Source organism: Pyrgilauda ruficollis, unplaced genomic scaffold (genome assembly GCF_017590135.1).
Source record: "Pyrgilauda ruficollis isolate IOZ18807 unplaced genomic scaffold, ASM1759013v1 scaffold48, whole genome shotgun sequence".
In the NCBI taxonomy this organism is placed as follows: domain Eukaryota; kingdom Metazoa; phylum Chordata; class Aves; order Passeriformes; family Passeridae; genus Pyrgilauda; species Pyrgilauda ruficollis.
In genome coordinates this window covers 5,082,225-5,104,549 of record NW_024526377.1, presented here as the reverse complement: position 1 = coordinate 5,104,549, position 22,325 = coordinate 5,082,225, and the positions used below count along the sequence as shown (strand labels likewise).

Sequence of the window (22,325 nt, the reverse complement as noted above, 5' to 3'; positions counted from 1 at the left end):
CTGGCACCAGTGTGAATGGGCAAATCTCTCTTTTTTGAAGATCTGGTTCCAACCCTTCTTCTGCTAGGCCAGGCTGCTCAAAGCCCCATCCAGCCTGGCCTTGAACACTTCTCTGCATTACCAGAAAGAACCACTTGTCACAGAGGTGTGACCCGAGGCAGTTTCAGGTAAACATGAATTTTTGGAGAATTTCATTAGGGTTTGTAATCTGTCCCTCATGGAGCATGTTATAGTGTAGGTAGCATTAAGGATTGCTACAACAGGAAAAAGCCCTAAGGCATTGAAATCTTTCCATTTCCCTGCCAGTTAGGAAGAGAGAGCACCTCATTATATTGGGAGGGGTACAATGATGGGGACAGCAGGGGTGTCCTTTGGCCAGCTCACCAACCCTCCCACAGCCAGCTTCTACTCCTGTGGAACACGGGAGGACCTCAAGCTTTCTAAGGAACATTCTTCATCGCATCCCACAGAGAGAGGGTTGTGTAAGATACATTGCAACAGTTTCTTGCTCAACATCTGTGGGGTGGGCAGAAGGGCTGCTTCCAGCTCCCTGTGTTTTGGTGCCGCTCTCCATGTGCAGCTGCCGGCGTGGTTTGTGTGTGGATGCTGACCAGCCCCTGGTGTGAGGGACCGGCAGCTTCAGGGCCGTGTCTGATCCCGGAGTGACCGCTGAGTTCTGTCCATCAGGCACTGGGTCCAGAGTGGAGACGAGCCAGGGGAGGTGAACTGGAGCTGAGCCTGGAGATCTCCTCCTCACTGCAGGAGAGTGTCCCAGCTGCTGGCAAGTGGGGCTGGGGAGATGCTGTGGCCCCCAGCTGTGCCTTTGTGCTGGGTCAGCTGCTGGCTCTGTCCCTGCAGCTGTCTCCCTGTGGCTTCACCCGGCTGCTCCTTGGCACAGGGCTCGAGTTCTTGGCTAAAAGGTCTTGGTTTCCTAATCAGATTGATTAGCACATAGCATAAGTGTAAAGTTAAAAATGGTTAAAACTTAAGGTTCTTGGTTTTTTGGCTTGAAAAAGTAACTGTTATGCTGCATTATCTTCCTAACAACTCACATTTGGTTTTCTTTTTCCTTTGGCTGCCAGCTCTCATTTTCAGCTAAAGCCTTCATGAAAACCTGCTGGTGGAGTAACTCACAAAGAGGGTTGAAAGAAAATAAAAGTTAAATGGCTAGAAAAAAGTAATTGAGTATCAGCAGTGTAGAGGGCTAGGTGATAGCAGCTCCCAGGACACCTATGAACTGGAGACCACCAGGCAGCACAACTGTTTCAGCTCCCTGATAATATTTGTTTTAATGCTTTGATTCCTGACCTTTTCTCATTTGAAACTTCAGGCTATTTAAGGGTTCTGCTTTCAAACTTCCTTTGTCTCAGGTTATTAACTTTTAGTTACAAATTGAGATAATGTGTAACTGGAGGCTAAGGAAGCCTGGAGAGTCCCAGGTAGTTGAGCGTCTTCAACTTTTGACACTTCCTGCTCAAAATGTTTGTTCAGATCTTATTTAAATGCCAAAAGTAATTTGCCTTTTTTAAAGGGGAGGAACTGCTGTAAAACCTCTTTCATAATTTATTGTGTGGAACGATGACAGAGAAAAGCAGTAACTGAGCACAAAGGACCTCGTGATACCGACGCCTGTAACAAAGAGTAGTTTAAACAGGGCAGAGTGGGGGCAGATGCTTATGCATGAACTGTTTGGATGCTTGCAAATGAATCATTTGGTTCACAAACAGGAAGATTAAATTTATGAACTTTGTTATAAAATATCTGAGATGTAAACTGCACTTAGAGATGCATTCTGCCCCAAAACCACACACGGGTGCTATGAACTGTCTTGTCTTGCTGTCCACTTATCTCTGTTTAGTCTCTGATTAGTGGAGACTATTTTTTTTCAAGATTGCCTCCAGTTTGCAGTAACCATGTTTATGATAGGCCAGTCAGACAAGTTTACAGCATTTGCTGTTAATGACTGGAAGAGGTCTAATTGGCCGTGGAAGGCTCAAAGGCTGTTTGAGTATTGCAGTAACCTTTCTTCATTGTCAGATGCCTGAGATTGTTTGTTTTTTTTAAGTGGATATTTGCCAATCAAGTTTTTCAGAGCTTTGGAGACATTTTATCTCTCTCCATTCTTCTCTCATTCTTGCATAATTGCTCTGGTGCACAAAACTTCCACCACCCCTGTCCTTCCTACCTTCTTTGGTGACAGTGCAGAAGACACCCATAGTTTTCAAGGGATAAAATGCAGAGTGATGTGACTGCCTTGGAAACACCTTTCACCTGTGGTCCTGGAGCACAAGTTTCATGTGGCCCCTCTCTCTCCAAAGAGAACAACACCAGTTCTTGGGAGCTGGGACCCTCAGTGCCCACAACTGTTTCCCTCTTTACCATTAGATGCTCATGAGTATTTAATCCCACATGCAAAGTGATTGCAGGCTGAGCAAGCAGGAGGGACAGCAGAGAGGAAAATGCCATCAAGGTGCTCTGGTTACCCTTCTACACATCAGTACTCAAAAGGAGAATAATTTCTGCTGCCAGTGTTTAAACAAGCCAATTTGAGGAAATTGCCTTCTTTATGAATTTCAGGCAGGAGCCTTTTGTTGCTCTTTGTTTTCTATGATAGCATATAAATAAAAAATGGTTGGGTGTGAGGGCAGAAAAATGCTGTAGAGCCAGTAGCAGTGCCCCCAAGCCCTTCATGGGTGTGAGGCCATTGTGTTTGATTTTGCACCCCATGGCACAAGCTTGGACAACCCTGTATGTGCCTTCAGAAATAGGAAGTTGGAAATGGGAGATCTTGGAATTTGTTTGCTTTTGTGCTTGAGAGGAATTTGGTCACACTGATGTTTGGTATTTATGATTGCAGTGTTTCTGGGGTCTGAGGATGGCCTGATGGGTGCCTTCTTAGCCTCTTTGCTGGCATCTCTGCTATGCAAAGCCAGGCTGCACATTTATCCTGTACCTTCTGCTACCAAAACAAGGCTGCAGCAATGATTGTCCTTCCAGCAACGATGCAGAGGGAGAGGGGACGTGTTCTGAACTTTTAATATCAAAATAATCAGGCTCCTGACAGAAATTCATGAGCTACTAGCCAGTTGCTGCAGTGGTTTTGGAGCAGTGGGATTGGGCTGGAAGGGATGTATAGAAAAACCTCTGAATGAAATTAGCCAACACAGATGACTTCATCCTACCCCACACTTTCCTTGCTTCCTAAAGTCTGATACCTTTCCTACTACTTGGCAAAGATCGATATGCCATCACTTTTAAAGCATTTTGCCACCTCAGAAGTGTTTTAAACCTTTAGTTTTCTCTTAAAGTATAATTATTTTAAGACAGGTACCTGGGTACAGGTTGGTGGGTGGCCGCTTGGTGGAAGTAGCTTGTCCTGGAGAGGAGAACCTGGGACCTCTCAGCAGACTGAATTGGCCAAGCAGAGTGAAAAAAAGTTGTTTTTCTCCAAGCTGGCAACTTTACACTACTGCTTCCAGATATAAATGAACTTTGTCTTTGGAAGGCATCTGTGAGGGAAGTGCTTTGAAATGTGTATAAAGGGATGCTTGTGTGGTTATCTATTTAGGAGAGTTATGCAGATAGATTAGCTTTGAGCTGCCCTGTCACATAACAGAGGGCAGCACAAAGCACCTATTTAGAAAGTAAAAAATTTGTGCTGAACAAGGGTGGTACAAAGCCACTTCCCCATCTTTCTCCTTAGAAAATAAGATGTTTTTTGCAGTGCTGTCAGATAGCAGGGCTTTGTTTGCCAGCTCTTGTGAACAAACAGCGTGTTGTTATCCCGCCTTGACGCAAGGTTGCTGCTTGGTAGGAATGTTTCAGGTATTCCTGATGCACAGAAGGAAAACCCACAGCTTGGGAATGTCTGATCTGAAAACACGGTGGCTCCAAGATATGGTATCTTTCCAAAAGTGAGGACTTGAAGGTAGGGCTTTTGTTCAGCAAACTTGGTGGCAGTCGTGCAATCTGCTGGTCAGCACTTCCTAATGCCGGCTCTTTCGGAAGCACAGAGCAACAACTTTGAACTCTTGTGAAAACAGGATTGTTTTTAAGGCTATAAAAAGCATCCATCTTGTTCTTTTTTGGCACAGTTTTTTCACTCATTTGTAGGCAATGCTCTGAGTCCCTGAAAATGCAAAACTACCCCATGTAAACAGCTCTATTCCACAAACAGTGGCTGCAGCTTTGTCCCCCGAGCCACTTCTTACTGGAAAACTGCAGGGACCTGCCTTCTTACTCTCCTCACCTTTGGCAAACCATAGAAAAATCTCTTGCACTTCTAATCCCTACTGCAGTATTAGGTGTAATATTAAGGTATTTGTCTTAACAGAATTTGCTGAATTTACAAAAAAAAGCTCTTAGGTGCAATTGCATATGGATATTTCAACTGCCAAATATTGCAACAATATTTATTTTTCCTCTCTGCTGTGTCCAGTGGCCCACTATGTAGAATTATAGAAGGCTGTAATCAATGTAATCACAAAAGCATGTAACATTTCCTAGAACGTCACTTGCATTTTTTCAATATTTTGCAATATTTTTTTTTACTGGTTATTCTTTATGATTAAAATTTATAATGGACAAAACACAATGGAAAACGTGGAGAAAAGGGTGAAGCAGAGTCATTTGAGTCTCCTGACTAATAAAGTACCTCTGATGTCATCTTGTAAATTTGAACTACAAAGCACTGTCAGTGGGGTTAGTTTTGGTTCTGTCTTCATGCCTCAGCTGGTGGTGTAAAATATTAATGAAAAATTTCTCTGAACTTAAAATCCACAGTCTAATTTTTACCTAAAATCTCCGCAGTTGCATAGCTAGCAAGAAGAGCTCCTAAAGTCCAAAGCTATTTGAATGTGAATGGACACCCACGTTTTTCATTAAAACATCAGAATTAAAACACTCTTTTAGTCTGAGTGTGTCCCTTTGTGGCTTTCTGCAGCATCCAGCTGTCCTGCAAACTGTCACCAGAGCATCTCTGCCCAGGGACAAGTGCATCGAGTTAACCCGTGGGGCAGAGTGAAAAATAATGCTGCTGCCACTGCCTGGGTGCTCCTGCAGGCTTCACAGCCCTTCCTGAGCCTTCAGGTCATTTATGTAGACAGCATGATGGGCTTAAATCAGATTTAAGTCAGGAGATGGGGAATCATGCTTTAAAGAATCGATGTAAATTGTGTTCTGTACTTCTATGCTTATTTTCAGAAAATAATTAAAATGTGTTCAGTTACACTTAATCAATAATTCCTAAATATGTTTCAGGCTTTTGGCTTGCTTTGAGTACACCTACTCATATGCTTTACTTGAGACCGTGCTAAAATTTTTATAAAAAGTAAAATATTTAATTTGTTTTATAATTGTGTAGATGGACAAAATTGGAAATTTATTAAAGATGCCCAAACCCCATATGATATGCATTTCTCCAGCAGACTAAAGGATATGTAATAAAATTACTTTGACTTCTGTATTTGCTGTGCAGCAGTTCCAGGATCTCTTTTGAGAACTGTTCCTAGTCATTCATTAGAGCTTCACAGGGAACAGCCCTCTGACTCTGGTACCTTATCTTTGTCAAAGGAATGAGAAGATGACTCCCAGTCTGGACAAATGCAGAAGGTGCTCTGCACCTGAGCCATGACCTATGACTCTGTTTGCCTTGGCCATCACCTCTGCTGGGGTTTGCTGTGTCTGTGTTCCCAGCTGAGCTTGGTGCAGCTGAGGGCTGGACATCACAATGCCAGTCCAGTCCAAGAGCAGGATACAGCAGTCTTGTCCTTTCCTTTGACAGTTTTGAAAGAAAAAACCATTATTGCATGAACCTTGTTGGTGTCCACTTAAAGGAGTATCTGATTTTTATCTCTCCTGAAGAATGGAGCACATCAATCTGACAATAAAATGATGCTAATGTGTGTCCAGTTTGGTTTTCTCACTGTAAAAATCTGGGGAATAGTAAGGAAGCCTTGCATACATGGAAAAAAAAAAATGGTTTTCAGAAACAACTATTCAAGCACATTTCAATAGGTAGTCATGCATATTTGGCTGTATCTTCTTTCTCTCTTGCAATGACAGTTTCCATGGTTCTCTCTGCTGTCCCTACCCTGTTTTCTTCAGCGTTCCCTGCTTTGAAGCTGCCAAACTTCTGTTTGATCTTGCAGCCTTAATATTTCTTTAATCTCATATTGTGCAGGAGTGTGTATATAAATAAACCAGGGAGGCATTTTACAAGAGATTTATAATCTTCTTGCAGAGGTCTTTTAAACTATAACCTGAAAGAGTGGGTCATTGTGGGGGCTGGGTGGAGCAGGATCTTTACTTGTTCCTGTATTTAATCTTTGATGCAAGCTGAGAACAAATCTCTTTTCCTCTTTGCAGATATCAGCTACTGACCATGTCAACAGAGTTCCAGGATGCTCACCTTGCAGAGGTGAAACCTCTGGTGGAGAAGGAGGAGGTAATTAATCTAGAGCTTTTTAGAGCTTATGTGTTTTCTGTCAGGACTGCTTTTGGAACTGCATGTGTGTGCTTAGATTATTTTGAACATATTGTGTGGAAGAAGAAAAGAAAAACTGGAGATTGAATAGGAATAGTTCATTGAGTTGTTTTGTTGGTTTTGTTTTAATAATGCAAAACTGACCCTAATTATTTGTTCTTGTTTGGTTTTGTTCTTTTAATATGATGGTGACATTTTTTCTTCTTTGAGTAATGACAGCTCTGGGTGTCTTTATCTGTATCAAAAGATGCCAATTGGGCAGTCTCGTGTACATGCCTCTACAGCTACACGTTTCTCAGTGTGAAGACAGACTTTGCTCTGTCAGCTGCCTCTCACAGAGAGAGCCTTTACATTTCCTTTGGGCACAGCTGAGTCCAGAGGTAGGGCTGAGCCCCTTCTTGTCCTGAGTGCACTGAGCCATGAGTTACAGCCAGCTGGGTGTGTACACCCCACAGCCTGTTGCAGCCACCGGAGTTGCAGCACAGAAACATCCTAGCCTTCTTTTTTTTTTTTTTTTTTTTTTTCCCTTAACCTCGTTATACTACTTTCTACTATTTATTGGACTTTAAAAAAAACAAAAAAAAAAACCAAAAAAACAAAAAAAAAACAAAAAAAAACCCCCAAAACCTATCAACATCTGGATTTATTGGCTATCTGACCCTTTAGTGGTATCCATACTTTGTGCTTTGTGTGTTCATGGGGAAAAAATTCACTGTAATATGTGAAGAAACATATCAACATTTTCTTGAAACAAAACTAAGATTTTTCTCTTGTTCCCAATGGCATTTTTCTTGACAATCATGTATGTAAATGTGTTGGTTTTTTTCTATTCTTTTACACTAGAATTCATTGCTCTATCTGCTGCTTTCGTTTTTATTCCCTCCCTCTTTTATGTAAACACTTCAGAAAATAATTTCCACTTGTGACTGCAGTGAAATGGCCAGAGAAACTTTAAACACGGCTCCTTTGCCAAGGACATTGGATGAAAGCAGAACTTGTTTGGATACCACTGAATGCAGTGCTCAAACTTTTCAGAAACTAAGACCCCTTTTTAATGCCCATATTGTTCAGAACTACCAAAGCAAAGGAGATTCTAAGCAGAAGTCCTGTTGGTACTGGAATATTTTTGTTTCAAAGTTCAGAAATATCTTAAAATACTGATTAACTTCCTGGGTTTTGGTACCTCATGGGCCAAAAGTTGGAATCCTGACAAGGAGCCCTATATGCTTTTGTTCATGATGTTACCTTAAATTTTGTCTGCATGGGGGAAACTAGGACAGAGTTTGATTTCCTCTGTGGCCATTTTAACATCGATGGAGGATGCTTATGTGTTTTGAGGAAGCGGAAAAGGTTGTCCTGGAGGCTGCTCAGCACATACTGAGATGAACAGGGGAGCTGGTTTTGAGTGGGTTATTGGGTGAGGCTCTCTGGAGTTGTGTCCTGGCTTGTTGTGCTTGGGTTTCTGCTGCAGCCAAGTCTTTGTTCCTGAGCAATGATTACCCTTATTTCATATGCTGTTGGTACAGGTGCCAAATATACTTATTCCTTTCAGCCCTGGGTCCCACAGGAGCAACAGTGGCTGAAATGTTTTGTTTAAAAGATCATGAGACCAACAATATGAGTGAAACACAGCATATTGTCTAAAGCTAAGGCTGTGCAAAATTATTTCTGCCCAGTCAGATCTTAGGTAGTTGTTCACCTGTCCAAGACTGTGCCTAATTGCCTAAAAGTCACAGCTGTGAGAATTACAGGTTGTACTGCAGTGCTTCAGGGTCCCTAAGAAAGCGGCTATGGTGCTTCTGACATCTGTCCTTAATTTACCTGGGCTTCTGAGGCTGAGTGACCTCCTTGCCAGAATTCTTAGCTTTCCTTTTTATCTCAATATTATTTTTCAAGCTTTGGCCTTTTGCGCTTTGCAGCATAAAGTGTTTTCTTGGCTGCTCTTCCCTCTGTTTTCTTTCCCTCCAGTGGAAATAAGAGTTTGACTTCTTTCTTCTCCCTTAAAAAAAGGAGGTAACTATAAGACATTTTCTCCTTTGAAGCTATAAGCCTTGTAGGCTATTGGAGGTGGGGAGGTTGTCACCTATCTCCTTTCCTGGTGGAGACCCTTGACAGGCGCAGCAGATTGTCAGTAGCAGCTATGGCAGGTGACAGGGTGGAATGGACCTCTCTGTATCCAACCAGCTTCTCAAACACTGCAAAGACTAATTCTGGTCAGAATAAGACCCTTCCCACTTTCCACATCACGTAACCAAGTCCCAGTAATGACTGCTTAACTGAGTTCCAAGTGTTCAGTACATTCTTGAACTGAGATTTCCCATCCTAGGCAGGACTGAGGCTGTTGGCTGTCCCATGGCTACAATAAGTGATGCAGAAAAGTTCAGTTTTACTGCTCCTTCTGAGTGCATTGCTCAGAGATTTAACAATAACTGAGGATGCACCAGCTTTTGACCATCATTTTGCTGGTCTGTTATCTAGTATTTGCTGGTCTGTTATCTAGATTTCATTTTTACTGCTTTCATTTCTCCATGAAGATTAGTGGGTTTAAAAGTTCTTGGGTGAATTTTGATGCTCGTCAGAAGAGCTTTCATTGAATGGACAGAGAGAGCTCTCAGCTGCAGAACTGGGAGACTTGAACACATATCCAAGCATAGATTTCCATAGCTGCAAGTTACTTCCATTAATGCTTTTAAATCTCTTCACAGGCCATCACTCGCCTCCTTCCAGACTTCGATGTTCAGGCAAGTAAAGCTATTATTCTTTCTTTATTTTCTTTTCTTTTTCTCTTTCACTTTTGCACAAGGGGAGATTGAATTGACATTTGAGAAAAACAGCAAGATGTGACCAGAAGGGACTGCCTGCTTGCCAGGAATGCTGTTACTGTGGGAGAGGGGTCTGAATGGGGCTGTGCTGTAGCGATGTGAAGGGGACCACAGGGGGCCTTTTGAGACTGGAGCTGAGAAAGTTTCAGTCAAAGGGGGTGGGTGGTTTGCAAGCAGTTCTACTCTTGCTAAGAGAATGAGAATCTTCAGCAGTGATGGTGAAAACAATATATCCCTCCCACATGGACACACACTTCCCCCAGTTAATTTGCTTTCGTTAGCAGTGTGCGTGCATTTCCTCAGAGGAAACGTTCCTCTGAATGCATCCCATTATGCTGTTGAAATTTTCCAAAATATTCCTGAAGCCTGTGGGTGGTGGAAGGTGCTAAGCAATCAGTATTGTCATTAAAAGGAGTGATGGTATTTCTATATTTTTATTTAGAGACAGAGCATACAAGTTCATAGCACAGCACTAGGGCACATGGAGGCCCTTCACTTTCCCTGAGTGTCATGCTTTTGGCAGATGACCTGGTCACTCTCCTGGCTCCCCTTGCTTTATTGCCATTTGGGCTTTTGACTGAGAATTTGTCCTTGCTGATTCTTAGCTGAGACTAAGGAATTGCATGGCTGCAGGAGCCAGGCTGGAGTGAGCTGGGATGGAGATCAGGGAGGGTGTACCTGCCCCGATGATCAGTGTGAGTGCTGTTTTCCCACTGCTGAGGACGAGGATTGTGTGCTGGGAAAAGAGGGTCACTGGGTATCTCATTTTTATCAAGGTGTGTAGAAATGGAAGCAGGCTGTACAGAACTAGGAAAAGCTATTAAATTGTTCTAGTCTCTGTTCAGGTCCTAGTGTACCTCTACTTTATTGCATGTTTTATTAGCACCCCTCTATATGTATATTTTTTTTTGCAATGTTGTGCCAGTTGCTTTAAAAATACAGCCCAAATTTGAGACTTTTTCTTGGAAACCAAGTGAGACAGCTATCTTGGACTTTTTTCATCTTTCAATGGTTCTTACTTCTACAGCAAAGCTGTACTTTACACTAATCCTGCGTCTTGCCCCTCATTTTTTTTCTGATGAAATCTACTGCCTGAAGTCTTGATAAATGTAAGTTAAGATTGTCACCACACAGCTTCTTGCAGGACTGTGCGCAGCATGGGAGAAGCTTTTTGTTTGGTTCCAGATTGATCACTTGGTCTAAATAAATTGAATCTCAGATTAAGTCTGCTAACAGGAATACTACAGTCTTTTGATTAAGAATCCAGAAGTGACCCATATTTCATTTCTATTCTTGGAATAAATTGCTTGGTTTGTAAACCATCTATATATATAGATTTTTTTAACTTGCAAGATCAAATTCTCTAAGGCTTTTTGCTTTTTTTTCCCCTCCATGTTTTGGATTAACTCTCACTAATCCAGAGCAGTGGTTCTCGTCATTTAGCTCTGTTCTGCCAGCTCTTACTTTTTTTAATGATCTATCTTTGTTAAGAGTTTAATCTTTAGTTGTTCTATTTCAGGAAAAATGTGGAATAAGTCTCAATGCATTTTGTTAAAAATTGTGATTGCAAAGGAGACTTAGCCTTGGTCCTTAAAGCCACAAGTACCCTCCCTGTGTTTCTTTAAGTTCGTTTTTGGTTGATTTGTGGAAAAAGTGGTTAGGAACTGCTATGAGAGATTTGATTGCTTAGTTCATTAGTGAAATTCCTGTGTGGCCCTAGAGGACCCAGGTCTCTCAGGACTGAGGCTGAAGCATGCTCTGAGGGAGCAACCTCTCCTATGAACTACTTGGCAAGAGGATGGACCAGGCCAGGGAAGGAAGTTATTGGTGCTTGGCAGGATGGAGCTTCCATGCCTGTGTATGGACATGGGTGTCCACCATATCCACTGCAAGTTCCTCTGTCCTTCTGGGAGCCAATTAAGCAGTGTTCAGTTAATGACTTTGTTTCTGCCACTAGTGAAAAGAACTGTCTGTGACGTGTTTTCCTTCCAAGAGTAAATTTTACCTAGTTACTTGGATTTGGAAAAAAATAGGTTCTTACTTCACATGCAGTTCTAGACAGACTGGAGTTAAACACAGCTTTCCATTTTTAGAGTAAGCCACTGTATAGTGGTATATTGCCCTTCTGAAGGCACATGTTGCAAGACATGTACGTGGCTATTCTCTGGGAAAAAATCTTTGGAGTTACTGGGGATGGCCAAGACAAGAGATGAAAGAACTGACAGCTCTGAGCTGCCTCCAGTCAGCAATTTGTCTGTTATGATGTCTGTGGCACCCACCTGAAAACTGAAGTAAAGGTCTCCTGTGTCTCAAGCAGGGGAGTGTTCCTGGCCAAACCTGTTTTAGGATAATTGATGATAAATGGTGCAGGGCACTGTGCCCTGGATGCCTTTGTCTTCAAGCCAAGCACATTTTAATTGCATTTCCAGTTTGATGTGTGTGTGTAGTCTCTAGCTCAGTAGCTTTGGAGCCAATGGAGCCTTGGCTCCTCCTCACTGTGCGTATTCATCCTCCCAGCTCTGTTTCAGTCCATCAGCACTCTGCTTTCTCAGTCACTCAGCAGAACTTGGAGCAGTGTGGCAGCTGCAGAGATGAGTTTGTCCCCTGCACTCATGGCCATCTGTATCCATAGGCAGGAAAGATCCGTTTCTGCTTTACTTCCTCCTCCTCCTGCCTGTTCAGGGAGAAGGGAAGAGCTGCAAGGGAGATGGATCAGCTGGAGCAGCCAGCAGGAGGGGTGGGATTCCCAGGTTTGGGGCAGTGTGCTGTGTGGATTTCCTCATCCTTTGGGGTGCTGAAGGAAAGGGATGGGAGTGGCTATGGTTTGCATCAGCAGAGTGAGAGCAGAGCAGGGTGACCCGGCGCTAATCGGACTAGGAAGGATCCCTGGGCAGAGCTCTCACAATAACCTGCGTCAGTTCCTGCTGCAAAGTTTTTGTTCTTGGCTTCCAACTTAGCAGGGTCACTTACATTTACATCTGAAGTCATCATCCTCACTAATGTACCTGACTCCCAGCCTGATTTTGGGGAGCCTTTTTCTTAATATTAATTCAAAATAGAAATTTTAACAAATTAAAAAAAAAAAAAATTGGAAATGTGGACATTGGGGTTTTAGGAAAAAACAAGCATAAGATGAATTGAAATTCTATTTTAGAGTAAAAAATCTATTGAGAAAATGCTAAAGAACTTCAGGGCAAAGAGGGTTTGAAATTCAACATTGAAATAGCACATTAAAACCTCAATTTTAATCTCCAAGAAATTTAAAAAGAAAAGTGGAAAAATAGCTTATGCAGGTATTACTATAATAAAGTTCTTAAATAATATGAATTTAAAATATACTCTCTCCTAGAAACTTAAAAGCTATTTAAATCATCTTTGAAAGCTCCGAAGCTTTTCCCTCAGTTCTAAGGCAAGAGAAGGGAGGTGTATTTAACAGTCATAATATCATGAATTAAAATAAAAGCATGAGATTGTAATTGAGGATTAAGTATATTTGAAAGCTTTAAAATAATCTTGATGGAATTCAGTATTTTACTTAAAATATAAAACATGACGTATTTAGCAAAATGTGCAGTGTGCATGTGCAGTTTTCCTTTTTAGATATCTGAGAAAATTTGGTTGTGTATTCCATACTTCAGAAAACGACTTGTTCATAAACGTGTTTCTCAATCCATGTCTTACTTACCCAGGGTGGAGGGGAAGGAATAACGAGCCCTCCTGTGTGATAACAAATTGTCTTTCCCTTCAAACCTCATGAAAAAATAAAAAGGTCACTTGAAGAAAAATAAAACCTATTTTAGGATCTACCAGCTCCTCCAAACTGAGACAGCCTCCCTTAAATTGCATGTACTGAAAGTATTTTTATGTGTGTGTTTAGTGCCCTGAGATAAGACTGCACCTCTGTTAAAGTGAGAGATGTGAACAGATGGTGTGTTTGTCTTTATCCTTCTATCGGATTAGTGTACCTTGGATTTTTTTTCCAAGATAGTGTTTTAATACAAATCAGTTGGTGAAGAGCCTCTTACTATAATGTTGATGTTGATTGGGATGTGCTGCCATCTGTTTTCAGTGCTCTGCATTTTGAAAACATCCATCCTTACATCACGTAGACAAATCTCTTGATCTTTAATAGGATCAATAGGGATGTGAAGTTGTTGATGTCACCAAACAAACTGGTTTGAATTGATTGTTTTTTAGAACCTTGTGTGCATTTCCCATTAAGAATTTGTGCTACAAGAAAACAGCACAACCCTATTGAATTAGGGGAGTCTCACTGTGACAATAATGAGGAATTGAGCCAGTTGTTAAACTGACTGTGTTGTGCCACTTATTGGGAGCGTGGTCACCTGTTGTCTCTGAACTATTTTTAGTTGACACTGAGTTTGAGCTAGATTCAGGTTTCCAGTTCCAGAAGAGTTCTCTGTGGCAGTCAGTGGGATGTGCAGGTTCAAAGGTTTGGTTTTATCAACCATGAACAGACTTCCTTTCATGCATGAAGGAGGGATGATCCTGAATCTTGAAGGTGCTCCCTGCAAAGAAAACAGGTTCTGGATTTTCACTGTTGTTACTGGAAAGCTCTAGCACTAAAATCTGATTATATGAAATGCCTATTAGTCTCTAACTGAGGAGAAAATCATTTCAATATTCCACACTCAGCAGGAGGTGTGTTACACAATAATGCTTACTCTCATTACAGTGCTGAGGTTACCAAATTATTTTTTTTTTTATTTAGCTAACCATGAGAGAGTAGAATGTGGAAAATATTAATTGCCATCATTATTAATTTCATGTATTATTAATTGCTATATACTGGCATTGCAAATTTCTTTAGGTGTATTGTATAATGACAGTACCCAAATATATATTAATGATATAGAATGTTACTGGGGCCCTGAGCAATCTGATTTAGTGGGTGGAATCCCTGCCCACAGCAGGGGCCTGGAATTAGATGATTTTTAACATCTCCTCTGACCCAAGCCTTTCTATATTTATATTTTAATAGTATATATTAATGACCTACCCAATGTATAACGTACAATACCATATTTTCCACCAAAAGCTGAACTTGGTGACATTAGTGTGGTGATGTAGGAATCCTTTAAACTAAATGTTGCTTATCTACTTTGGAAATACCAGATATCAAACGTTTAAATGGCCTTGTTTTTTTTTTGTTCAGAATCATTGTGACTTACACTAATTTTTCATTCTTTTGTGTTCACTGGAGACTTTAATCCTGGCTTTTAGGAAAGAAATCAATTCTGATTTAATTTAGCATAAGTTTGGGGTATTTCAGCATTTTAGGTAACAAAACACTAAATGAAGCTAAACTTCTCAAAATCTGATGGAAACGGCAACAGGAAAGACTGTGCTAAATCCCAGGTTAGAAATTTGGCACTTTGTACATTGTGTGGCAAGGACTTAGTTCATCTTTGATGTCTGACCTCTGAATACTTTCTTCCCCTGGTCAAACCTGGCTCAAATCCTATTTAAGAGTGGCATCCTCGTGATTTAGTCTGTTTTGGTTTCCCCAGCTGGGCATTATGGGAGTCATAAGCCTATGTAGGAGAGCAGCTTGTCTATATAACCCAGTTTCCTGCTGGGGCAGAATAAAAACCTGCCACCCGTCCTCTGCTTGACTCGCTGGATCTGTCACCCTGTTTTGCCTAAGGATGGTCCTAGATGTGGAAGATACAGCTTACCTGATAAGTAATGCAGTGAGTATGCAGAGGAATGAGTCTCTAAGGAGATAGAGAATCTGAAAATTAGAGTTTTGGAGTATAGTAGAGAGAGCAGCGGTGCTTAACTTGTCCTGTGTGCAGAGGGGGATAGATCTTGATTTACTGCCTCAGCTGTAACTTAAAACTGATGTAATTGTGTAATTAAAAGGAAAATAGATGAAATGTAGAATGGTCTTGCCTAGAATCCTTATTTGTAGCAAAATGTGCGGTGCGTTCCTTGTATCAAATTGAGGAGCTGAGATTTAGATTGAATTATTACTTCAGATATTGGAAGGTAATCAAATATTTTTAAAAGGTTTTTGCAGAGGCTGTACACATCTGATTTGTACAGTATAATTTTTGATAGATTTGAATTTAACTTGGACTTTGCCTCTGAGTGTTACTGCATGGAACAAGTCAAGCAAGCCCTGCAGCAGCAGGCAGTGCACTGCACTGAATGCCATGGATCATATCTGTGTCCTGTGCTGTAAATAAAGGGTTCTGGGGAGATGCAAAGATTGCCTACTGCCTATATAATTCCTTGATTGTTATGTGAGTGCAACCATATTGTAAATAAGTGTCAGAAATAACTGTTGGTTTGTGAATTCCTTGATACACGTTAGCAAAATACAAAATTGTTTATACCCATCTGAAGTTCAAGTGGAAAAGAAACAAAAAAACTCTTCCATCTTTTGTGTAACTCACATCTAACTTAGAGATCCAAAAGGTGGTGCTCATGGGGACTTGGTTTGTTAATGAAGGTGTCCTTGGCTTTAAGATCAGTAAGCAGTATAAACCCCTGTTATGCCAAATAATAGCAGTTTACTTCTTAATGTTGTTTTTTCTGATGAGCACCAGAATAATATTGTGGCTAGTTTGTTCTAATAGCAAACTTTAGACAGTTGGGTTTATGCTCAGGTCTGTACATCACAAGCTATAAAACAAACACATGTAGCTGCTGATTTTATTGGAGAAGACTACTGCAATCCCAAGGCTTCACAGTGTAATAAATCCTCATGGCAGATAAGCATGTACAAGCTGCTTAATGCTTTCTTTGGGGAATAGAGGTCATTTTCTCAGCTAGAGTTCTTTTCCTAGAAATCAGAAATATTTTATCATGGTGACTTGTACTTTTGCAAATGTGGAGGGTCAGAGTTATAAGCTCTTGGTATTCTGGGTGTCATTACAACAAAACTGCTTTCTTTGCTTCCTTATCCTGCCTTTTAATGTGGTTAAACACTGTTAAACTGTTCCCTCAGCATCTGGTTAGAGCCAGCAGTTTGAGTGCTTCTGTAATTGTCTGTGGTCTGGAGGAGGTGACAGCCAAATGTCAAATGTCAGCACAGAGCCCCCACCATGGGGGAGAGCAGGGGGTGTCAGGGTGGGATTGCAGGGCAGACCCTGGGATGGGGCAGGACCCGTGCTCGTGGTCCATCAGGGTCTGCTGCAGCAGCGGTGCAGGAGCACTCGGACAACCGCTGACAGATTGTTGCTGTCCTCTGCCAGGAGCAGGATGTGGAGACTGTGCATGGCTCCGTGCGGGTCACCATGTGCGGCACTCCCCGCGGGAACCGCCCGGCCATCCTCACCTACCACGACATCGGCCTGAACCGTAAGTGGGCTCTGCCTTTACCTGCACAGGTGCTGGGACAGCGCTGCCACAAGCAGAGGTGTGAAAGTAGCAGTGCTTAGGAAACCCTTCCCAGGTCCTTGCTTGTTTGTGTGCCTTGGAAGACATTAGATGGCACCTAACTCTTACAGCAAGTGTAATTCTCAGATTTTTTTTTTTTATCCTTGCTCAGTAAGTTGGAGTACTTCAGTTAAAGGGGTGAAAGATCTCTGGTAGTTCACAGTGATTGTGTATGAATGCTGTAAAAAATCTCAGGGGGAGGCTGATGGTGTATTGCCAACAGGACTGAAAAAAGAACTCTGCTGGGGCTTTGGGTCCTCTCTGATAAGCAGCCTTGTGCTGCTTGGGTTTTTATGAATTATGTGTCAAGTCAGTATGAAATGAGTGCTGGCTTTGTGTCCCTAGCCAGCATTAGGAAAAATACTTCAAGTGCCTTTTATCTTATCTGTCATATGATGAGTTAATAGCCAGACCTGCCCTAGTTTGTTCTTTTGTCAATGCTATTTGTTGCACACAGTTCATGGTTTCTTAATCAGTTATCAATATTTAAAAACACCTGCTGATCTTTATGGGCTGGCTATGACGAGGGGTGAATATTACTATTAAGACCAAAAAAAAAAAAAAAGCTTCCTTGCCTGTGTTTTCTGGAAGTGTCATTAATTTTGATTTTCAGTGAATCAGCTCAGAGAAAATCTGGAACTTAACTTTAAATTCCATCTTTTTCTTTCCAGAGTTACAAGTTATAGACTTGCATATTCTTCTAAAGTTGATTTGGGCTAAAAGTATTTTATATTCTGCCAAGATTTTGCATGTGTGTTTTGTGAGGACATTCAAGAAACACACAGAGTATTGAACCATTTTCTAGGCATCTCAAAGATGGTACTTTCCACACCAGAAGGAAAGTATGCCTTGGAGCCTATGGCACTGAGTATCCCAAAAAGATGCTTTTGTCTTGAGCTGCAGCAGTTGATCACATAATGTTTTACTTGTAATATTTGTGCAAAAGCACAAGTCACAATCTTAGCCTTGAATATTTTTTCCCTCCACTTGTCTTGACACAATTAAAGGAAAAAAAAAAAACTGACAAGGAAATGGATAATTTAATGTATGACAAAACCTGAGATGAATACCCTTGGCTAAATTTTGTTAGTATTTTAACTTTGCATAAAGAATAATTTTTGAGGAATTAGGTGTACCAAGTAAATACTTCTAGTCAGTACAAAAATAAGATGGAAAACCTTAGCTGACCCGATTGTTTGAACTTTCCATTAACCTGCAGGATAGATTAATAAATTACTTTTGTAGCTGCAAACTTAGTATTTTTTTCAGCATAATTATTTCATTTTTCATTATTTCATTATTTCATTTCTTTTTCCTTCCCAAGATAAAACTTGTTTCAATCCTCTCTTCAACTTCGAGGATATGCAGGAAATCACCCAGCACTTTGCAGTCTGCCATGTGGATGCACCTGGTCAGCAGGATGGAGCACCATCTTTCCAGGCTGGGTGAGTTGTCAGGGAAACAGCCCATGCTTTCAGTTACCCTATTTTTGGAAAAAAAGAGCCTTGAGCTGCAGTTTCATGAAAAAGTACTTGCACCAAGCACAGTAGTTGACTTTTGGATTTAAATCCTGACACTATTTCTAAAGTACTGGAGTGTTGGGAGCTCTGTTTTGTTGTGCCAGTTCACAGCAGACTTTGTGGCTGCAGTTTTGCATTTGAGCTCTGCTAACTAGGCTGCTTGTAAAGCAGTTCCTTGACAGATATCTACATCTTGTCAATTTAAATATTGACTTAGCTTGTTTTATAATGACATCCTGAATATAAATACTAATGAAAACTAAATGATTGCTGTAAACAAGACAGGCATTAACCTCTACATCACCTCCTTCATAAATCTGTGGTCTTTATGAAGTGGCAGCATGGTAGATGTGAAGTTGATAACCTTCCTGGAAAATGCAGGTGGTTGGGCAGTAACAGGGTGATGACCCCCACAGAAGGCTGTAGGTAGCTGTGTGCTCCTGGCTGTGCCATGTATGGTGCTGTAACTCTCAGAAACCTTGTGGGCCATGAGCACTGCCACTGCCAAAAATGCTTTACCTGTTTAGGGCAAGTGAGACAGGTTTACCTTGAGATGCCCCTTGGACAAGAATCAGCTTGGCTGAGGAAGGGAGCAGCCAGCATGCCAAGGAGAGGATACAAGGCAAGGAGCAGTTGTTCTGTAAGAACTGCTATTAAGGAGCTTATAAGTACCCTTATTGCATGAGCCAGTCTATTTCCCTGCTTAATATTTAAGCTGGTCTGATGCTGCTGTTAGCTGCAATGGCCCAGTTGTCTCTCAGAGCAGCCTACAAAGCTATTTCAGTCACCCTGTCTTTGCATTTGTTTAAATCATGAGCTTTTAAGTGCCTTAGCCCTCATGTCCTGGAGGAGTGTTAACACTTCTGAGTTGTCAGCTGCAGAGGGCAACCATCATGGTCTGTGGCTGGCAAAGACTTGATATAGTCATGATGGTTGTATAAGAAGCTGTATTATCTCTACCTGCCCTTCAGCTGGGAGACCAGCATTCCCAAATTAAGTCACAGAATCATGGTTTGGTTTAGAAGGGAAACTTGCAGGTCACCTAGTCCAACCCCTCTGCAGTGAGCAGGGACAAGTTGATCAGATTGCCCAGAGCCCTGTCCAACCTGATCTTGAATGTTTGCAGGGATGGGGCACCCACCACCTGTCTGGGTAACCTGTTTCAGGATTTACCACCCTTGTTGTAAAAAAACTTCTTCCTTAGATCTAATTTAAATCTACCCTCTTTTAGTTTAAAACCATTATCCCTTTTCCTATCACAACTAGCCCTGCTGAAAAGTTTTTCCTCCTCTTTCTTATAGGTCTCCTTTAAGTACTGAAAGGCTGCAATAAAGTCTCCCAGACCAAAGCTGTTGCAGTGGCACCAGCTTTTGTTATGTTAAGGTTTAATTTCCCAAAAATAAAATCTAAAAAATAAATGTTTTTCAGTGCTTGGTGGTTTTTGTTTGGTTATATTTTGGAGACTAAACTAGAGAATAATTAGGTATAACAGAGATTTAAATACATCCTAGGCAGATATTTTCCAGCTCTACTCTGGATAGATTTTTTTCTATGTGCTACTCAGTTGAGATTTTTCTCAGAATTTCCTTCTCTTAAAGTTTTATTTCTGCTTTTAAGAAGACCAAGATCATTAAGAAACAGCTGGTTTTATTGAGCCTTCTTCATCAGCTTCATAGCCTTTCTTATGCCTTCATTTTCTTCATCTATATTAAGGGAAAGCTGTTCTCATTTATCCTATGGTAATGTTTGTGTCCCTAAAAACATGCAAGTAAGTTTTTTGCCAAATATCTAGAAGTCATCCCTGTAGTCTCTGATTATGCAATACTGGGAAACTTTTTTGTGGTGGACTAGAAATACAAACATAGTGAATGCGGTTGGAAACTCATCTCTCTTGTTCAAACTTTCTCATAAGTTCTAAGTGTTAACTTTCCTTGGGAAGGACTCATTGTAGTCTGTTTTGTTCTTAGACATCTGCTGTCTTGTGACATATAGAATACATATATAGATTATGCTCATATTTCTGCTTCTGATTTAAATTCAGCTCATACACTCAGTGATCTCATGATGACCACGTTCGGTACTAGCTCCACAGTGATCATTGTGTCTCTAAATATGCCACTGTGTACTGCTGGATGTGGGGTAGTAACTCCTCAAAAACATGCTTGTTTTAGGTATGTGTATCCCTCCATGGATCAGCTGGCTGAAATGATTCCTGGAATCCTGAAACAGTTTGGGTGAGTGCAGAATTGTTTACTTATTTTTCTCATTCTCTCTATGTGGCTCACTGAAAGAGCAGGCATTTGTTTTAACTTGGCTGCTTGGCATTTTGTTTGCTAGAAATACACTTGTGGTTCTTTTGGATTCCTCTCTTACAGATGGATTGCTTTTGCCTTGGTTTCTGAAAGAGCTTATTTTTTGGCCCTTTTTGAAATGTCTGGTTATTTTTAAACAGGAAGCATCTTAGGAGAGATCCCATGTGCCTAATTTAGGGCCTTCCTCCAGTATTCTCTGTGCATAGCCCTCTCAGGGGCAGGGCACAGACAATCTGTTCTTCCCACTGTAACAACCCACGTTTTCCTGTGTGGTTAAGCAGGGAAAAAAAAAAAAAAAACCAAAAAAACACAGTCCCATCTGAATACATTTACTGTTTTGCTTCTGTGGCTTGAGTGTTCTAGGGGGTCAGTCTGACCTCCCTGAGCCTCTTCACTACCAAGTGCAGATGCCAGGCTACCAGTGTTTAAAGACCTAGTGGCAGTGTTCCTGGATGGTCTACCTGCACCACGTCTGGGGATTTGTCCTCCCTTAGAGCTCAGCTTTAGCAGGAGCTGTAGCTGAGAAAAGTTCATTTTCTGTGGAGCTTGTGCTCCTGGTACACAGTGGAGAGGGCAGGTAGGCACCTCCAAGGGGTTTTTAGAACAAGCAGAGAAAACTTGGCATTCAGGCAGCTTTGGAAAACACAGGCTGGACCGTCTCCCCAGTTTAGACATTGCAGTTATAACCAGCTCTTACAGTACTGTGGAGCAGGTTACCTCACTACCTCCTTAGGGGTATTTTTTGAACTGCCTAATGTCAGGCAGAGGGTCATCAGTTCTGTTGCACTGCTCAAAAAAATGTGACCAATAACATCAGTACCTTGAAAATCAATGAAACTGGAGTGTTTTTACAAAATCTTGATTTAATATTGCTAATGAGAATTAAAACTAGCCTCAGGTATTTTCCTAAAAACATTGAATAACCTGTTTTTCTCAGTGGTTTTGTCTAGCCTTTCCTTCCTTGTATTTTCTATGACCTTGAAGGTGATGCTTTAAATCTGATTTCAGTTAATGCAAATATTTGGTTTGTCTCTGCCCTGTTTGGTTATGAAATTTAAACTTCATCACCCCAGTGACTGGATAGCAGGAGATGTTCCCCTGCCAGCCTCCTGTTAAAGAGGAGCCAGTGCCCCAGTTGTATGGCTGTGATGGGGAAGGCAGGGGGAGCCTGGGGAGGGGGAGCTTTGTATTTAGGCTGCAGATTTCAGGTCTGTATCTTATAAGTTTTTCTGGCAGAGATTATAATTTCCTCCCAGGATCAGAACAATGCTGTGGTTGCTCAGTATATTTACTTAAGGATAAGTGAGGATAGCTGCTACCCTGCAATGCAGGAGGACCAGGGTCCTGCAAATATCCCTGGGGCCACTGACATTGCTGAGGGTGCACAGCTTGCCCAAGCTGAGCCCTCCCTCCCTTGGCATGTGAAAGAGGAAGGCTACTGGTGTCATTTTATTTTCAGCACCCTTCCTCATTTGTCTCTTCCGTTTTATTGCTGTGCAGGCTGAAAACCATCATAGGAATGGGAACTGGAGCTGGTGCCTACATTTTAACCAGATTTGCTGTAAGTTTTGTGGAACTTCCCTAAAGCCTCAAGCCTGATTTCCCTTACACATTGTTGTCCCCGTAGCATGCATGGAGAATTCCTGTTCTGCCATGCCCAGTTAAGTATGCAAGCCAAGCTTTCAAGTGAAATACCACAATCTGCAGGATAGCTAATCCAGAAGACCTAGATTTTCCATTTTAAGGCCTGGGCTCTACCCAGTTAATTTGCAGAAGGTTT

At 41.4% G+C, this 22,325-nt stretch overlaps 1 protein-coding gene across 1 annotated transcript in view; it reads left to right on the top strand.

Annotated features, from left to right (window-relative positions):
* Window positions 1-22,325, top strand: part of NDRG1 (N-myc downstream regulated 1) — a 39,624-nt gene that overhangs the window by 7,104 nt on the left and 10,195 nt on the right. Inside the window, exons 2-7 of the mRNA XM_041479398.1 lie at window positions 6,367-6,445; window positions 9,190-9,225; window positions 16,530-16,635; window positions 18,038-18,158; window positions 20,405-20,467; window positions 22,046-22,106. Coding sequence (XP_041335332.1) covers window positions 6,383-6,445; window positions 9,190-9,225; window positions 16,530-16,635; window positions 18,038-18,158; window positions 20,405-20,467; window positions 22,046-22,106 — 450 coding nt within the window. The 5' untranslated portion in view covers window positions 6,367-6,382. The remainder of the gene's footprint in view (window positions 1-6,366; window positions 6,446-9,189; window positions 9,226-16,529; window positions 16,636-18,037; window positions 18,159-20,404; window positions 20,468-22,045; window positions 22,107-22,325) is intronic.